At 40.8% G+C, this 17,786-nt stretch overlaps 1 protein-coding gene across 4 annotated transcripts in view; it reads right to left on the reverse strand.

The window, feature by feature from the left end:
• The window catches only part of TTC21A (tetratricopeptide repeat domain 21A), a 32,342-nt gene that overhangs the window by 12,861 nt on the left and 1,695 nt on the right, over positions 1-17,786 (reverse strand). For 2 of the 4 annotated variants that reach the window (XM_077936710.1, XM_028750641.2), the window contains exons 3-18: positions 17,501-17,614; positions 16,797-16,963; positions 13,884-14,006; positions 12,877-13,034; positions 11,781-11,865; positions 11,292-11,390; positions 10,775-10,970; positions 9,192-9,289; positions 7,804-8,001; positions 6,750-6,879; positions 5,115-5,272; positions 4,725-4,937; positions 3,216-3,454; positions 1,394-1,466; positions 1,019-1,129; positions 277-415 (exon numbers count right to left, since the gene is read on the reverse strand). In XM_077936710.1, the coding sequence (XP_077792836.1) occupies positions 277-415; positions 1,019-1,129; positions 1,394-1,466; positions 3,216-3,454; positions 4,725-4,937; positions 5,115-5,272; positions 6,750-6,879; positions 7,804-8,001; positions 9,192-9,289; positions 10,775-10,970; positions 11,292-11,390; positions 11,781-11,865; positions 12,877-13,034; positions 13,884-14,006; positions 16,797-16,963; positions 17,501-17,614 (2,301 nt within the window). Of the gene's footprint in view, positions 1-276; positions 416-1,018; positions 1,130-1,393; positions 1,467-3,215; positions 3,455-4,724; positions 4,938-5,114; positions 5,285-6,749; positions 6,880-7,803; positions 8,002-9,191; positions 9,290-10,774; positions 10,971-11,291; positions 11,391-11,780; positions 11,866-12,876; positions 13,035-13,883; positions 14,007-16,796; positions 16,964-17,500; positions 17,615-17,786 lie in introns of all 4 variants that reach the window. The other 2 variants (XM_077936709.1, XM_028750640.2) reach the window with 1 other exon arrangement.

Below are 17,786 nucleotides of genomic sequence, written 5' to 3' on the forward strand. Positions count from 1 at the left end.
CATACCCAAAAAGGAGTAATACCACAAACAGTGACATGAATTATTATTCATCCCTTGTGGAACAAGTGTCAACACACTGCTCTGCAAACAGTAGGATTGTTTAATATTTGGTCATAAACAAGTGGCCAACCAGGATCTTTCAATGTGACAGCACTAGGGTGTCATTTCGCTGGGGCTGTTCCTCTCCAAATGTCTAGGCATGCAGAAAATATGTTTATGCTTTAAATCAAGATGAAAGCTCCAGTGGAAGATTCCAAAAAAAGAGAGAGATGTTACCAGGGTCATGATCTAGTGCTTGGTTTAGAACTTTCTCTGCTTTGCCAAATTTTTTGAGCTTCAACAGGAGATCGGCAAGATCATGGCACAAGAAGTCCTGCTCGCTCATCTTTAGAGCAACTTCATAGTAATTGACAGCCTGAAATAAATTAGTACATGTGAACAGATTAACTTCAACTCTGAGTTACAAATGAAACACATATTTGGTGATATTTGCAAGTCTTAGAGCTATGCTGCTCATACTGGTTTGCACTATTCTGCTGCAGATTTAATGCTCTCCAATGTAAGAAAAACTTCCTGTATGGGGGGAAAAATAATATCAGGGAGAGGACTAGGTTAAAATACATCTCCCTGATAGGACTTTTAAAATGGGGAAGCATTCAAACACACAGCCACCAACCACTAGCCTGATGTGACAAAGCCCAGTAAGAGCTATACCAAATTCTTCTGTTTGTGTAGCTTAGATCTATTTTTTCTTTTCTTTTGAAACTTAGTAGACATCCCCATTTGTCTCCTGGGATTCGCATACATAGTTGAATCAATGTATAAATTCCTTACTTGGCACCTTGGAACTCTGAAACCAAGCAGACTGATCCCAGGCCATGTCTCAAAATACACATCTGAATACAGACCCCTGTAAAAACTCTATTCATTGGACAGATGAAGAGAAGACAGCAGGCTGCTTGCTTCCCTGGCTTGGACCTGAACAATTTTTAGCAAAAAGAACAATCTATTTCTCAACCTTGTTATATTGATGGGTGGACACGAAGGCTTTCCCAATTTTCCTTGCTACTGTTGCATCCAAAGGATTCTTCTTCTGAGCTGCTTCATAAACTTCCAAAGCTTTCTCAGGCTGCAATAAGTGACAGGAAAATTGCAGTTATTTTTGTAATATTAATATAGTTATTTTTGGAGTTTTTTATTTGATGTTCTTCAGTGATGAGTAGCTTAATCCTATGCATGTTTACTTACAAGTCAGGCCTACTGAGTTCAACAGGTGTAACTGTCAAGTAACAATGCACAGGACTACATTCTTAGTTTCAATTTCATTTGGGAGCTGGGGTAGCATTTTAGTTTTTTTAGGTATAAAATTTGCATTTTATCACTGTACACTAACCTCTTGAATATTCATGTAGGCATCCCCCAAGAGAAGGCTTGTATGAGGACTTGGCATATTTTCACACAACTCACTAGATTAAAAAAATGGAATGTCATTTAAGAAATGGCAAACAGACTCAGTATACACAAGATGATTTTAGAGCTTCACACTTTTAAATTGGCACAGCAGCCTTAACTGTAGTAGTCCCTAAAATGGATACAGCTACAGATTATGAACCCCCAAACAACACCAGAATAAAGCCAGTGAATTACCCTTCAAACATAACTTGTGTTTGCAGGATCAGATATGAAAGGTCCCTTTGCATCACATCCTGAGGAAGTGAGCAACTGGTGCTCCACTTATAGTACATTAAAGCCTCATTCATACATGCATATGCATAATTCCACTTCTCTACACCTGATGACTGCCTGCTGAATATGTGAACTGACTCTGGGGGAAAGTGTTATGTTTAAGGTCATACAAAAATGATCAAAGGGCTACAACACCTCCCCTTTAAGATGTTCCAACATTTGGGGCTTTGTAGTTTCGAGGGGAAAGAATGAAGATGGGTATACGATAGAGGTACTGTACTCTTTTCAGCACCAGCAAAAAACATTCTTGTTTCGAGAAGTCTACTCAGATGCTAACAAAGCTGAGGTGAATTTTAAACTGCTTTAGTGTTTTCACTTTTTATACATTTTAAGTATATATTTTTTATTTTATTGTTTTATCTTTTTGTAAACTGCTTTGTGTGTGTGTGTGTTTTTATTTACAATCAAGCAGTGTATAAAATTTATTAAAAAAAATAAAAAATGATAAAGGGGTATAAAATTACACATGGTTTGGAGAAAGTAGGTAGAGATAATTTTTTCTTCCTCTTTAATAATACTAGAACCAGTGATCATCCAATAAAGTAAGATATTGTAAGAGTAAAAAAAGCAGATATTCCTGTTTCCCGAGTGCTAAGAGCTCCTAGCAATGGTGCTGAATAATAAGAAGGCATCTTTGAAAAGTAAGCAGATGGGGGCTTTCCTCCCCAATACATTGCTGTTTTAGGAATAGAGGTTTGCCTGAAGAACAGATAATGTTTTTCCTCTTTATCACACATACTCTTCAACATTTCTCTGCTGAAAACAGGGACGTCCCATTCCATAATGATAATTTTACTATTTGTACCCAAACCATCTGACTGGGTTGCCCCAGCCACTCTGAGAAGCTCCCAACATATATATATATAATAAAACCACTTTATAAATATATAAATATAATAAAACATTTTTTAAAACCGTCCCGATACAGGATTGCCTTCAGACGGCTTGAGGGTCAGATATAGCCATACCCTCCAACATTTCTCCAGTGAAAAAAGGGGTGTTCTAAGGAAAAGGAAATTCTGGGATCAAATCAGAAACTGGGACGGCTTCTCTAAATCAGGATGTCTCTGGAAAACAGGGACACTTGGAGGGTTTGCATCACAGTGCTGTACTTGGAGAAGGAAAACCTGTCCTCCCAACACAGTGGTTTGATGGGGAAGAATCGCCCCCTGCTACACTACTGTTTGAAAGAAGGATGATGCTGTGGGGCTGTCTGAGTGAATATGGTCTGTATGTGTGTTGTAAACACAAGAAAGTGTGTATTAGCCATGCCCATCACTGGCACGTGATTCTCAGGGCAGTGGCTAACTTTGCAGACCTTGCGCTGCAAAGGTTAGGCACCTCTGTTCTAAAAGGTTCTGATAGTCTCTCAAATAATCCTTGCTCTAATGCTCTGGATTCATTCCTGCCCCTCAAGCAAAATATGAAAAAGAATACTTGCAAAATGCAAAATTAACTTGAAACATTACCAATAGCATCCAATATACAGTCTCTTATCCTTTCGGACTTGAAGGTATATCTGAGCCATTTTTTCCTTAACCTCAGTGTAATACGGCTGGCATGGTGTGACATTCCTCAGCATAGTTAGGGCTGAATCAATTTCCCCTTTGCTGAGAGCCAGATCTACATTAGCAACCATGACGCGGGTTTCTTCTGATGTCCCATTAAATTCAATAATGGCATCTTGCATTATCTTAGTAGCTTCATGCTAGAATGTTAAAACAATACATGGAAATTCTTCAAAAACTTAAATGCTACATAGAAAAGGTAATGCTACTGCTGCTAATAAGAATAGGAATTAACATTTATATAGTAGTTTTTGAACACTCAAAACCCTCCATATACATTAATCTCAGTCAACTTTATAACAGCTCTGTAAAGCAGATCAGTATTACTATCACCATATTGCAGAGAACTGAAGCTGAGAGTGGTTTGATGAGTGAGTTCATGAAAGGCAAAATTTGAACTGGAGACTTCCTGGTTCAAACCTCAGCTTTTACCTATTATTTTAATCATTGTATTCCTTATATGCTTTTCCCTAATACAAGGCAAATTACTGATCTATTTGAGTTCCATGAGCAAAGGCTCAAATATTCAGAAAGAAATCATTTGACTCCCTTGCATGATGGTGGACTCTCCTTCATTGGAGGTTTTTAAGCAGAGGTTGGATGGCCACCTGTCATGGAGGCTTTAGTTAAGATTCCTGCATTGTAAAGGTAAAGGGACCCCTGACCATTAGGGTCCAGTCATGGACGACTCTGGGGTTGCAGCACTCATCTTGCTTTACTGGCCATGGGAGCAGGCATACAGCTTCCGGGTCATGTGGCCAGCATGACTAAGCCGCTTCTGGTGAACCAGAGCAGCGCATGGAAACGCCGTTTACCTTCCCGCCGGAGCGATACCTATTTATCTACTTGCCCTTTGACGTGCTTTCGAACTGCTAGGTTGGCAGGAGCAGGGGCCGAGCAATGGGAGCTCACCCCATCGCAGGGATTCGAACCGCCAACCTTCTGATCGGCAAGCCCTAGGCTCTGTGATTTAACCCACAGCGCCACCCGCGTCCCATCTCCTGCATTGTAGCAATCTGCAATTCTATGGTTCTATCTAAATTGCTGCGTTTTGAAATGGGAGTTCCAAAAGACAATGGTGTAATGCACTGCCTGACGAAAGTCCTTCCCGTTCTGTCCTGAATCTGCTACCAGTGAATGGGCTCAGGAAAAGATAAGCCCATTAGGTTTTGAATAAACCTGCAGGATCTGATTTAACCTCTTGCAGAAATCATTTCCAATAATCTTCCCTTCAAAGAACATAAAAGAACATCTGAAGTTATGTAATTGCTAGTTTCTCCCGTTTATTTTTGACCAGTTTACTTTTAAAATGAGTGAGTTCATCAGGTTTGCTCATTACCCCGGAGGGTCTTGCTTCCTTTAAAAATATTAGACATTGCATTTACTGAGCAGATATATAGAACTTCTTACCAGTTCCCCATTGAATCGAAGAGCTTCAGCGAGTTCCAGATAGATGGAGACTTGTTCACTTATAACTATACGGGGCCCTTGGCCTTTCTTAGCTTCCCCTTTCATTTGAGGTAAATTGATAAGCATTTTTAAGACTTTGATGGCTTCAGGATACTCCCCAGCTTTATTCAGTGCTCTAGCCCTGATGAAGTGATACCATGGAGAATCACGAAGCTGCCCAAAATATGAAAAAAGTGACATTAGTAATGCAAACCTCATCCTAATTTTTTTTTTGCATGTGTGCTGGAAAAGGCTTGTAAGCTTGGTCCTCACAAGCAGACCCACAGGCAAGGCCAGAGTAAAGACTGTTCTCACAAGCATTTACATTGTTCCTTTTGGGCTCCATCTTACCTGAAAATTGTAGCTGACTCCAATTTCAAGTGAATGGACACATTCTTTGATGTTTCCTTGAGAGAGGTGGATCTGGGCCTTAAGAAGATTGGCATCTGTTGATGTCGGATCCAATTCTAAACAACGCTGCAGAGTACCCTGGGCAGTTTCTAGTTCTCCTGCAAAATAGCCTAACATGTTGTTTTGCTCTCAACATGCCGTTTTTTACAAAAACCATGTTATACTTTACTTAATCTTATGTAGGCCTTCCTGAGTAACCAGTTTACTAACTTGATCCCATGCTATTCAGTGTGGTTAAGGTGAACACAGATGGAATATTTTGGGAGCAGTAATGAACAATGGTGATTACAATATGTACTGTTTCGTCTCCTGAGATCTGAAAACTCGGTTCTGCATGTCTGTAGCATTTTCAGTTTGAACTCGAGTAAAAACAACCGTGAAAGTTGTATTGGTAGCTTAGTTCCTATGATATCACCAACCAACTCCTAGAGCAGTTTTGCAACTGCTTTATAAACATTTACAGGTTTTGTTTTTAATAAAGCAAAGGATAAGTTTGTAAACAAAAATACACGATTTTTTTAAAAAAAGTAGACAGTCTGCTTAAAAGCATAAGGGAGCATGACTGATGGGTGAACAAGCCTCTTATATAGGAACACAGGAGGCTGTTGTACATCCAGTCAGATCAATGGTCCATCTAGCTCAGTACTGTCTACATTAGGGGTCGGCAAGGTTTACCTTGCCTGGGCCGGTTCACTCCAGCAGAGATCCCTCTGTGGGCTGAATTGTGTGTGTGCATGAGCGCATGCGATTTCTGGTGTCTGCATCTGAACAGATGTGATTTCCGGTGTCTGCGCATGCACAGATGCGATTTTCGGCACCGTGGAAGCAAGTCCCTGCCCTGCACCAGTTTAGCGCAGCGTGTGGGGACTCGCTGAGCGGGCGGCTTGGTTCGGGGGTGGCTCGTGAGCCAGTTAAATGACCCCCGTGGGCTGCTTGTGGCCCATGGGCCTTAGGTTGCCTACCCCTGGTCTACACTAACTGGTAGCAGCTCTTCAGGGTTTAAGATAGAGTTTCCCCCTACCACTGAGCTACAGTCCTTACCCAAATGGCATACAAAAATACCAGATTAGCTGGTATGACATGCAAATTACAAAGATGGATTCACACCCTGAGTACTCTTTTAAATACTGTCTTCTTCATATTTATTGTTAGAGATGATTGAGAATTGTGCTCTCTCCCCTCCAGTAGTGCAAGGTGAGCTGTGAGCTCAGTTGGGAACTGGACCAACCCCTCATTTTTAATGTGGTTTTGCTCTCTTGGGGATTGTATAGTGTATAGCTCTGACTCTTCCCCTTTGTCTTTGATCTTTGTATCCCCAAGTCAAGGATCAGAACCATTATTGCTTCTTAGCTTAATAAGAAGCTTGGACTTTTTAATTCAGTTGCAGTTAAATTGTTTTAAACTGTTTGTAATATTGTGTTTTAATTGCTGTAACCCACCCTAGGAACTTAAGGTGAAGGGCGGGAAACAACAATAATAGTTAAAAGCTCATTCCCTGCAAGCAACTCCCAGCAACCTAAAATCCATAAGCATTTTTTACTTTTTTCTTGAGTAGACACTCAGAACTCAATTTACCTGATAAATATTTAACCTGTGCCATTAGATAAAGAGGCTCAATCATTCCAGGGGTGGCTTTCACAAGTGGATTCAAAATTATAGTTACTTGCTTAAGAAGTGAAGATAAAACTTGACCTGGTAACCGAGGCTACGGAGAGAAAGTGAAATTGCATTATTTTCCAGAAAAAGAAAATACAGGGTAAAATTAATGTATTTGGTAAACGTTCCCCAAGTCTAGCCCTGGGGTCATGGTACTTATGAACTTCAATCTGTCTACATTGCACAAGATTTCTATGACTATATCTGAGTGCTTATGGGAACATTTATATAGATCCTTCTGCTGCTATCAGTAATTGTTATATAGTGATTTGTTATGAGTTATTGTGTTGTCATTTTTAAAGGGTTGTGCCTTTTTATAGATTCTTTTTAGCTTTATTTGATTTTGTTGTAAACCACCCTGTGGTTTGTGAGAAGGATAGTATATAAATAATCTAAGTAACTAATTCTGGGCACCCCACAACTACTTGGGCGAAGTGGGGAGAAACAGCAGGGCAGCTGGAATGTAGCTAGCAAAGGAAACAGAAATCTCACAAGCATCAGACTGGGAAAGATGCATTTTTTACCTTCTGCTTAGTGAGAGAAGTGGTGCTTCTGTGAATCCTAGCACAGTCTGCCTGCCTCACGCTGATAAACAGAGAGCGGTTACAGTGCTCATGGTCAGGATTTTGGTTGTTGTGGGACTGAGGAAGCTATCTTTGCAAGTGCCTGCCTCTCCCAGCTCCACAAATAACTCTGCTCTGGTACAGTCTACTTTTGTAGTGTTTGTACAATCTTGCTTTCCGTAGCATCCTGAAATGGTTTTACATTACTGACAAGAACAGGATAATTTTAGGTGTACTTGAAAAATAAGCAGGATGGCATCCCACACAATCTCACCCTACTTCAAACACTGACTATAAGTCTCCAGCTCTCTCCTCACAAGCAAATCCATCATGTAAAAGGCTGCCACCTTTCAACCCCCAATAAATCCTACTATTTAGCAAAATGGGGAGTGCAAAACTCAAGTTTCTACCTGCTTGGGACAGAAGACCAAATATTCTTTCACAATTTCAATCATAAACATGGGGTTCAGCTTTTCATAGTATTCAATGCTTAGAGGAAGTCCATGCAAAGCAGAACAATGAAGTTCTGCAGCTTCGTTGAGAAAGGCACAGGCAGCCTGATCATTGTTTTTCCTTGAAGCAATCACACCTTGAAGATAAGCTAGAAGCTGTGGGAAAACAGCACACAGAATTTTTAATGAACAAGAGATTTGTTTTAAGATCAACCCAAAGCTTCCCTTTAGATAATCTACGGGAATCAGTGCAGAACTGCAGATGTACAAATAAACTAGGGTTTGGGAACTGGGAGGGCAGGATCATCTCTCTCCTACTTCATGTGTGGAGAGGACCCAACCCTTCTCTTTCCGCTTGGGTTGATGTGTGGCCATCATTAGCTCAGGCTGGATTTTAACTCAGGAAGCACCTAAACTTGCTTTGTTAAACTAGTTTCAATCATGGTCCTCAAAATGAATTAAAAGTATCCCTGCGTTCTTCTGATCAAGGTTGGCAAAGAGTGTAGAGGGAGATAATAGACACTTTCCCAGTCCTTAGAAACTGATATATTTTACATCCGCACAATCATATATGGCGAAGTCATGCAAAAGTGCTAAACAGCAAATATACTTATGGATTTATCATTATGCACATAAATGCATTTATTGTACAGCAGCCTACAGTGCCACCTAAGATGCAGAAATTATTGTGTGAAAAGAGTACAATTTGATGGATTGCAAAGCAGGCATGGTATCCATCCAAAAATAGCGGAGAATGTCTTTGCCACTAAATGTTATGGGGAAATTACAACTCTAATAATGTACTGGGAAGACTAGCTGAGTGGCATATTTTCTCTAAATGAATTCAGGGATGAGAACAAGATCATTCCCTGCCCCACCAGTTAGGGCATTCTAGCATTCCTTTACATCATGCTGCATTTCAGCAAACTAATGTGCCAAGCCGAAGAGGTGCAGGGAACAACTGCAGTATTAAATAGTTATACACATGATCTCCCTTATACACATGATCTCCCCTACTTCTGAGCACAGCCAACAAAGAAGAGAGGTGAAATGCAATTGAACAGACTTCTACATAATAAAACTGGTGACCTGAGGTAGGTGGGGATTAACATGACCAGTGGCATTCTTTGGCCAAATTCATCCCAGGGTCTGTTAGCTGCCGACCCTTCTGAAATTTTTGGAGCCTAGCAATATTAAGCTGGGTGGAAAATACAGTAGAAGAGACTGCAGTGACCATCGCCTGAAGAAACACACAATTACATGGGGTTGGGCAGGTGTTCACCTGCATTTGACAATTCATAGTAAACATATACATAAGAAATCAAAGGAAATAAGTGTAATCTAACTGAAGATTTTCCCGTAGACTGCTGAACTTCCTTTAGAAACTCCAGTTGATTCTCTGCTTCTTCTATTTTCCCTCCAAGCACCTGGCACCATATAGATCCTGAAAAGTAATTATCAGCAATAAATTACATGTTCGTAAGTATGATTAAAAGGGACGCGGGTGGCGTTGTGGGTTAAACCACAGAGCCTAGGACTTGCCGATCAGAAGGTCGGAGGTTTGAATCCCCGCGACGGGGTGAGCTCCTGTTGCTCGGTCCCTACTCCTGCTAACCTAGCAGTTTGAAAGCACGTCAAAGTGCAAGTAGATAAATAGGTACCGCTTCAGCAGGAAGGTAAACGGCGTTTCCGTGCGCTGCTCTGGTTTGCCAGAAGCGGCTTAGTCATGCTGGCCACATGCCTGGAAGCTGTACGCCGGCTCCCTCGGCCATTAAAGTGAGATGAGCGCTGCAACTTCAGAGTCGGCCACGACTGGACCTAATGGTCAGGGGTCCCTTTACCTTTAAGTATGATTAAATGTACTTTGAATTACAACCACAAATATTAAATTGTAAATCACTAAGGGGATGAGGGGTCATATTGGGAAAGTATCATGAATTTGAGTAGGGTACAGCTGTGGCCTCGCACCCAATGCTACCTTAAAGTACAGCAGCTTCTTTCTGTAGTGTCGCAGTTAAAATAGCCCCTTACAATTGGACTTAATTAATTCTAATTTTGTCCCCATCCTCCTACCTGCTGAGTTATATGAGAGCAACACTGGGACTAAGAAGCAGGAAACTGACAGTCAGTCAGTTCCACTCCCTGGATTTGTTGGAAGAAAGTAGGCAGGAGGGGGTTAGCTAAGGGCTGGCTGAGCTTGGTGGGGGAGAGCCCTATTTGCTCTAACAGACAAGCCTCCAGTGCAGTTCACTAATCTTATTAACTGTTTGGGCAGTCTTGAGCTAGAAGTTGTTGCCAATTTACATATTACTGCCTGTAACAGCTGGGCAGGTCTGAGCTAGAGGCTGCAGCCAAATTACATATTACTAGCTTCAAGTCACATGTCCCTGCCTGGATGAATCCCACTCTTTACACACACTGAGCTCTTCATTAAATGCTAGACCCTCATTCCAGCCTTTCTCCATCAAAACTATAAAGTGAGAAAATTCTCAGGAGAGATTGCTATGGTCCTAACAAGATGGTCTGTGTCTAAGAACATAAATCTTTCTGGGTAGTGGATCTTCTTTGCACAGTGGGTGAGCAAATGCATAACCTCCTCGGCCTCCAGCATGCACATAGTGTAGCATCTGATGTGAAAAATCCTCATGTAAGACTGTATGAATAAGGGGACAAATTGGTTCTTATGCCCCCTTTTTCTGAGGGAGAGAAATATCAGGCCAACACACTTATGGCCCCACACACTGAGCATCCCATCAGATGTCACTATTGTATATAGTAGATCCACTCCTCCAGAGTCCAGGTAACTCCATGCACCAGACCTAAAAGTGACTTGAGGTTGGCACACGGTCCAAAGGTTTTTATTTTATTAGGTTGAAGAAAGACAGATGCTAAATTAAAGTAAACTAAAAATAAATTCTTAACAGCCTACCTGTCATTGAATCTGCAGTGTTTTCATTCAACTCGGAGGCTTTTGCATACCATTCAGATGCTTCCTTCCAACACCCTTGAAGGATTAGCAGATATCCTAACTCATTCGCATAATGTGCATTGCTAGATATTAGGTTGCTACCTGAGTCTTTAACAAACTCATACACTTCCCGGAGGATATTTTGATTCTTCCCGCACTAAACAGAACATAATTTAAAGGGCAAAAAATTAATGTCATGCTCATGAAGCACATATATGATCAAAAATGCCATGTGGTGGGATGGAAGTATTGAAAATGCATAATTACATTTGTTCATTATGTGGGGGGGAAAACCTAAGCATTATCAATTTATACAGCTAGCTAGTAAATTAGATTTCCCCACACATTTGTAAGACCTTCTTTGGCGGCGGGGGGGGGGCACCCACAATATTTCAAATGGGGAAGACACCAAAGATAGGAAAGAAAACAAATTATTACTAAGCAAGATAGGTCATAGTAGTGGTAAACATGCCCTTACCAGTCTGCTGATTACAAGGATTTTTTGAAGGTGAAGTTCGGATCTTTGGGGCTCCTTCAACTCCAAAGCAACAATAAATTCTCTAAGCATTTGCAGTGCCTGCATTAAAAAGTTTAATATTTTAAAATCAGAGACACTGCCACTGATTTTATATCTAATACACTGAATGGCATAACAAGTAGGGAGTTAGCCAAAGGTGAAAAACTATGTACACATTTTAAACATAAGAGTTAGGCACTTGATTTAAAAAACAAAATCTGGGATTTTGAGTCCAATTCTTCACATTATGCTACATATTAGTATCTATGAAGCAAACATATCCTCAAGTATAGATATGCTTAATATAAAAAGTACACAAAGGCAACATTACTAATGATAAGCTTCCCATCAAATCATTGTGGGCAAAGAGCACCATGAAGACTACGTTTGTTTTAAAATTCTAGGACACCAATTTTATATTCCAAATGTCAAAAAATATATAACACTCACCAAAACTTTATGCCCAGTAATAGCAAGATGATTTACAACCATGTACTGGAGTCCATCTATATCATTTGGATCCTTGCTTAGGATACTTAAACAAGAATTTGTTCAAAAGTATTAAGAGAGAAAAGTAAATTATAGCATAAATGACTTATTTATGCTATTTTAATTTCAATTATGCCTATTATTGAAAGAAAGAAAATCTATTATTAATTAAAAGCTACATACTTATTGCTACAGAGTCACACTCAGATAAAGGAGAAAACAAGTTTAAGGTTTAGAAAGACAGGGTTTATCTCATAATTTTAAAAGACAAATTGGAGAGTGGGAAAGATTGTTTTAGGGGAAAAATGGATTTGTGACTTATCAACATCTGCTGAAAGTGGAAAGAGTTAGAAGACTTAGGAGTACCAGGAAGGCAATGTTAGCTGAAGCGCAGAACACAGTAGCCAACAGACTGTAATTGTGCAGGTACTGGGGGACACCTACTGGCCATTATGTTGAAGATACATAAGAATTAGGATTATATTTTAAATAACCACTTTATAGGGAAAGAACCAAAGGTCAACGGAGGAGCACAAGCTTTGCATGTAAAATATTCCAGGTTCAATCTCTGATATCTCTAGGACTAGGAAAGACTCCTGTCTTCCCAAACTGCTGCCCTCCAGATGCTTTAACTGACAGCTCTCATCATCCCTGACCACTGCCATCTCTCCCATTAGCCAAAGACTTGGAGAAGCAGATATGTCTCCTGCTGCCAGCCATGAAGATCCTGAGACTCCCTGGTGAACCTGCTTCCAGAGGATTCTCCAGAAGAGCCCTCAGAGTGGGTTCCAGCCTGAGTGACAGCAGATAAGCCCCTGGTGGAGTCTAAGGGAAACACCAAGCCACCCACTATCCCTCAAAAGAGCAGGTGCCTAAAGATTAATACCCAGCCTGCAGGGTCACAACCAAGTATGTGCCTTCGAGTCCAAAGTCACCATGCTAGTCAGGAATACAGGACTCATAGTGAGAGGCAGCTTCCTATATAGAGGTTGGCCAACCTGTTTACAAATGAAATGGCACGTCTCAATTTCTTCCGTTGCTGAAAATCATCTCCTACCGTTTACTTTCTTCTGCAGTTTGCTCCCAGTCCTGTGATGCTAAATGTAGTCTCATCTTGATGACAATGGCTGGTGTAAATAAAGGGAAAGTAACTACTAACTGGCTAATTATTTCCAGAGCTCCGGAATAATTCTGCTGCACCATGAAATATTTTGCCTACAGAAAGTGGGAAAGAGGCATTTAAGTGGATGTATGCCACTGCAGTCAACACAAGATATATACCACTTTCTGTGGCCAGTTCATAATGGAGTCACATCACATTCACCTATCCTGGATTTTGCCAGCAAAATCAATCCAATACAGTTTTGTAGTCAGAAGGCAGCTACCCAGTGAGAGATGCCTATGGCAGAAGTTTCATTTTTTAAAAAACAAGTATGGAGTACACATGCTGTCACCACATTTTATTCTTTTAAAGAATACTGGAATTGTTTTTAAGAGGTTTTAAAAATGTTTTTGTTTTATCACTTATTTGCCATCCTGGGCTCCTCTGGGCAGGGTATTAATAAAAATAATGGCAGCCCATTTTTTCATCATCAAATGGTATTTTTAGAACTATATGGTTATTTTGTTGGTATGTTGGCTTGTATGTTCTTTGGCTAAAATTTGATGTTTTAACTGCTTTAACTGTGAGAGTTTATGAGTTTATAGTTGTACATGGTTCTAAACCATTTTAAGAGGCAACTTTGCTTAAAGAGTGATCTAAAGTCTTTTAAATAAACAAGCAAATATATAATCAAATGACATTTGGTCATCCCTGTTCTACTCAGACCAAACCTCCTAAATTTGACTTTGTAGGATATATCCAGGCGATCTGACATAGAGTTATGAGCACTGATTTCAATGGGTTTCAGTGCACCTAGCTCTGCATAGGATCAAGTTAAAGGATTTTGGAGTTGGATTTGCAGTACCCCAAGGTTTCAGCCTCCAGGGATATAGTTCTAACCACTTGGTTATCCTGTCTAAAATGAGAGAGAATGATAGCAAAGCTAAAAGTAAATTATCTACCTTTCCCATCATCCCAAATATTTCTGTATTGTCTTGAATCCCTTCATCCAAATATTTTATAGCCTTCTTAGCAGCATGAGCTTTGTCACTGGTAACATATATCCATCCTTTCAAAACTAGTCCCTGCAGAGGTGGAAAAAACAAACACCTCCTCAACAAAGTAATGAAACTTTTCAATTACAGCATTAGTATGCCAACAGAATGTCAATTTAATAGTTCCCATACAATTACTTTTTTCAGATACAAAAGTTAAATGCAATTAGAAACCAAATATATAAGAAACCTTAGGACACTAGTATTTTCTGATAAAATATAACTAAGAACAAATACCATCCTTCTGCCAAGACAATTCCCATTCTGCTGTTTCACCACCAACTGAGCAGGAAGAGTGTGATACACGTTTGGAACACACTGATAATTAAGGTTGTAGGTTTTGTATTTAAAAGTTCTCCCTCTCCCAGAGCTAAGATTTGAGAAGCTCGTGGAGCCAGAGACCACAAGACTCATTGGGACTTTGAATGATTACAGGAAGCAATCTATGAAGAACATAGTACTGTGAAGACCTCTACTGAAACAGAAGCAAAGCTTTCATTCCCCCACATTACCAACCCCTGTACTTGCTTCCCTTCCAGCATCCTCAGATCCAAAGGATACTTTCTAGAATTCTCCTGCATCCTGCTGTCATAGAATTATAGAATTGTATAGTTGGAAGGGACCCTGAGGGTCATCTAGTTCAATCCCTGCAATTCAGGAATCTCACCTTAAAACATCCACAACAGATGGCCATCCTACCTCTGCTTAAAAACCACCAATTAAGGAATGTCTGTTCCGATCGAATAATGGTTACCTCTGAATATGGTCTGCACTATGAGCCATACAAGGATCTCAGAGAACAGAGCCTGACAACCTACTGAGAAGTTAGTTGGCTGTATACATCATATCAGAATAGTCACATCACTTTCAAAGTATTGAAATGTTTTTTATTTCTTTTACATTGCAGTCCTATGAATAGTAAAGGTAAAGGTACCCCTGCCCGTACGGGCCAGTCTTGCCAGACTCTAGGGTTGTGCACTCATCTCACTCTATAGGCCGGGAGCCAGCGCTGTCCGCAGACACTTCCGGGTCACGTGGCCAGCGTGACATCGCTGCTCTGGTGAGCCAGAGCCGCACACGGAAACGCCGTTTACCTTCCCGCTGGTAAGCGGTCCCTATTTATCTACTTGCACCCGGAGGTGCTTTCGAACTGCTAGGTTGGCAGGCGCTGGGACCAAGCAACGGGAGCGCACCCCGCCGCGGGGATTCGAACCGCCGACCATGCGATCGGCAAGTCCTAGGCGCTGAGGTTTTACCCACAGCGCCACCCGCGTCCCCAGTCCTATGAATATCTATCCATAATTCAGTTCCATAGTTCAGTGGGGCTTACTTCCAGATAAGTGTGTACAGCACACTTTTTTGGGTTGTTGGGAGCTGCATGGATGTGCCAGAGCCAGTGGTGGAACAAGCCATTCAAACTCACATATAAATGTGGTGGGGAGGAAGGAGCATAGGAAATGACTCTCCTCCTGCTGCTTCCTCATCACAACTCCACCCCCTAGCACAGCTGTTTGGTTGGCTGAGAGTTATGCAATTTATATGAGGAACACACACAGGAATAACTGTGGCAGACTAGGGGGGGATTTGGCAGAGACAACAGCTTGGGAATTTGGACTGGACTGAAGGCCCATGAGGGCCACAGGCAGGTTGTGGATTATCCACATGTGGTATAGAGGATTGCAAACTATAAACATTTGGTGATAAATTACTCTTATTTAACTTGTATAGGCAACAAAATCTCACTACAGTACACAGAAGCAAATGCACAACTATATACAAAGTGCCCCGTTGGATCAGATCAAGGGCTCCTCTGAAGTAGCATTCTGGGCTAGTCAAAAACTCTGGGAAGTCCATAAGCAACTGCATTCACTACCTGTATGTTCCCAGTCTTTATGAACTTTAATGTTTCATTTAGCTTTTACAGCCGGGTGATAACCATTGATAAATGGTAAACTCCATGAATAACCCCTTTCAAAGCTAAGTAGAATAAGGGGTGCTTTCATTTAACAAACAAAACCAATTTTAATTTAATTTGCTTTTGTACCAAAGTGGAGAAATCCACTTTGTGAGATTTGGCTTCATCACTTTCAGTTCCATCATGAGCTGTCTAGTGAAACTAGGGTGATGATAGTTAAGATTTTTTAAGAATGAAGGACCTGGTATTAAAACATGGAAGTACCAAGTTGTTATCCTCCTCTGCACACTTACCAGGGAGCGTGCACTTAACTCACTGGGATTTACTGCTGTGTATACGTTTATAAGATAATCAGTTTATCGACTGATTCACGTTGATGTGAAAGAACAGGTCTGATTTCATAATAAGCAATGAGAAACACAGTGAAGATTAGGTAGTACACTGGCTCCAGTTCAGAAGGCTGATCACATATATTTCAGCTTACTTCCTCAACTGAACAGATGGTTGGCACTGTCAGCTTTGCCAGCACTGAACATCTGTCACAGTGGGAAGGGTGAAGGAGATGTCTAGAGTCACTCTCTGGCCTTCCTGAAACAGAAGTGCTGACAGTTTGGTGCTGTCAGAACTGACAATGTTTACCATCTGTTTGGTAGTCGGTACACATTCCAGGGTGACTATGCATACAACCTTGAGTGCTGGATGCAGATATCCCCCTGCTCCCAGCTCCTTTTTGTGTGCTTGAGTCCTTCTGATCCAGAAGGGCAATGCATGAGGAAGGCTGTCTTTGAACATGGATGACACTTGCAAGGTTATAACTATGCTTTTCTGGCTTACATTCTATGAAGTATTGAATAGGCCTGGGACATTTCAATGTTCAGTGAACAGCCTAATCTACTCCACTTTACCTCTCTTGCTCCATTAGACACTTTCAGCATTCTGTCAACATACTCCTTTGCTTTATCATTTTTATTTAGGAGCCACAGAAACATTCCAGCATAATACAATGCATTACTTCCGGCGGTCTTCCGCGCTTCCTTTAATTTGGTTTCCAAGTCCAAAAGGGCAGAAGTATCTGAAAGTAAACAGGACGGGTGGTGGTATATGCTACCCTTGTTATCCACTTGTCTGGTTTTCACGTATCACACAAGATAGGCCAACTAAGATCCTAGGGCTGATTCAAGGAAAACAATTTGGGGAGGAAAATTACATCATGAAGTGCCCAAGGTATGAAATGCTTAGAGAATTGCAGGTCTTTTTTCATGTTATGTTCTAAATATGAAAACTGTTTAAGTCAAATTGCATTTGAAACTGATGGAACTTCTAAAACTCTAGGTCTTTGTTGTTATTCCCAAAGTGTAGTTAATTTTAAGTGTAACTAGCAAAACTGTGCACTGAAGTTTTCCAATTCTCTCCTGGACTATGTGTCTTCTGCCAACCTTCCATACTCCAGATGGCAGGATCATACCCTCTTTTTATTTATTTTTTACATTACCCCCACCCTCAATTTTTGTTTGATTGATTTTAATACTGTTATTGGAAACACCATATCTCTCATTTCTGACAACTTGTGATGAATGGCACAAAATGTATTTAATAGGACAGAACTTACCAACATTTTCACATCTTTTGTGTGCATAAATAAGACCCAGGAGACAACATAAGGAAACATCTACATGGCGCTTCCGGGCATTCTCTAGTAGTACAATGCCTTCTTGAATTCGGCCTGCAAGGATGTAATACAATTGGCTCATGGGAGTGCCAGATTTTTATGGTGGGTTATCAGAATGGTAAAACAATACCAGAGATATATGCAAGCATGGTGCGCTTTTTGTTTTCACTTCCACACCACAGTCTGGGGTGAGTTCCTAATGTGAAACTTAGTGTTTCCTAGCCTC

The sequence above is a fragment of the Podarcis muralis genome, chromosome 12 (genome assembly GCF_964188315.1).
Source record: "Podarcis muralis chromosome 12, rPodMur119.hap1.1, whole genome shotgun sequence".
Classification (NCBI taxonomy): Eukaryota; Metazoa; Chordata; class Lepidosauria; order Squamata; family Lacertidae; genus Podarcis; species Podarcis muralis.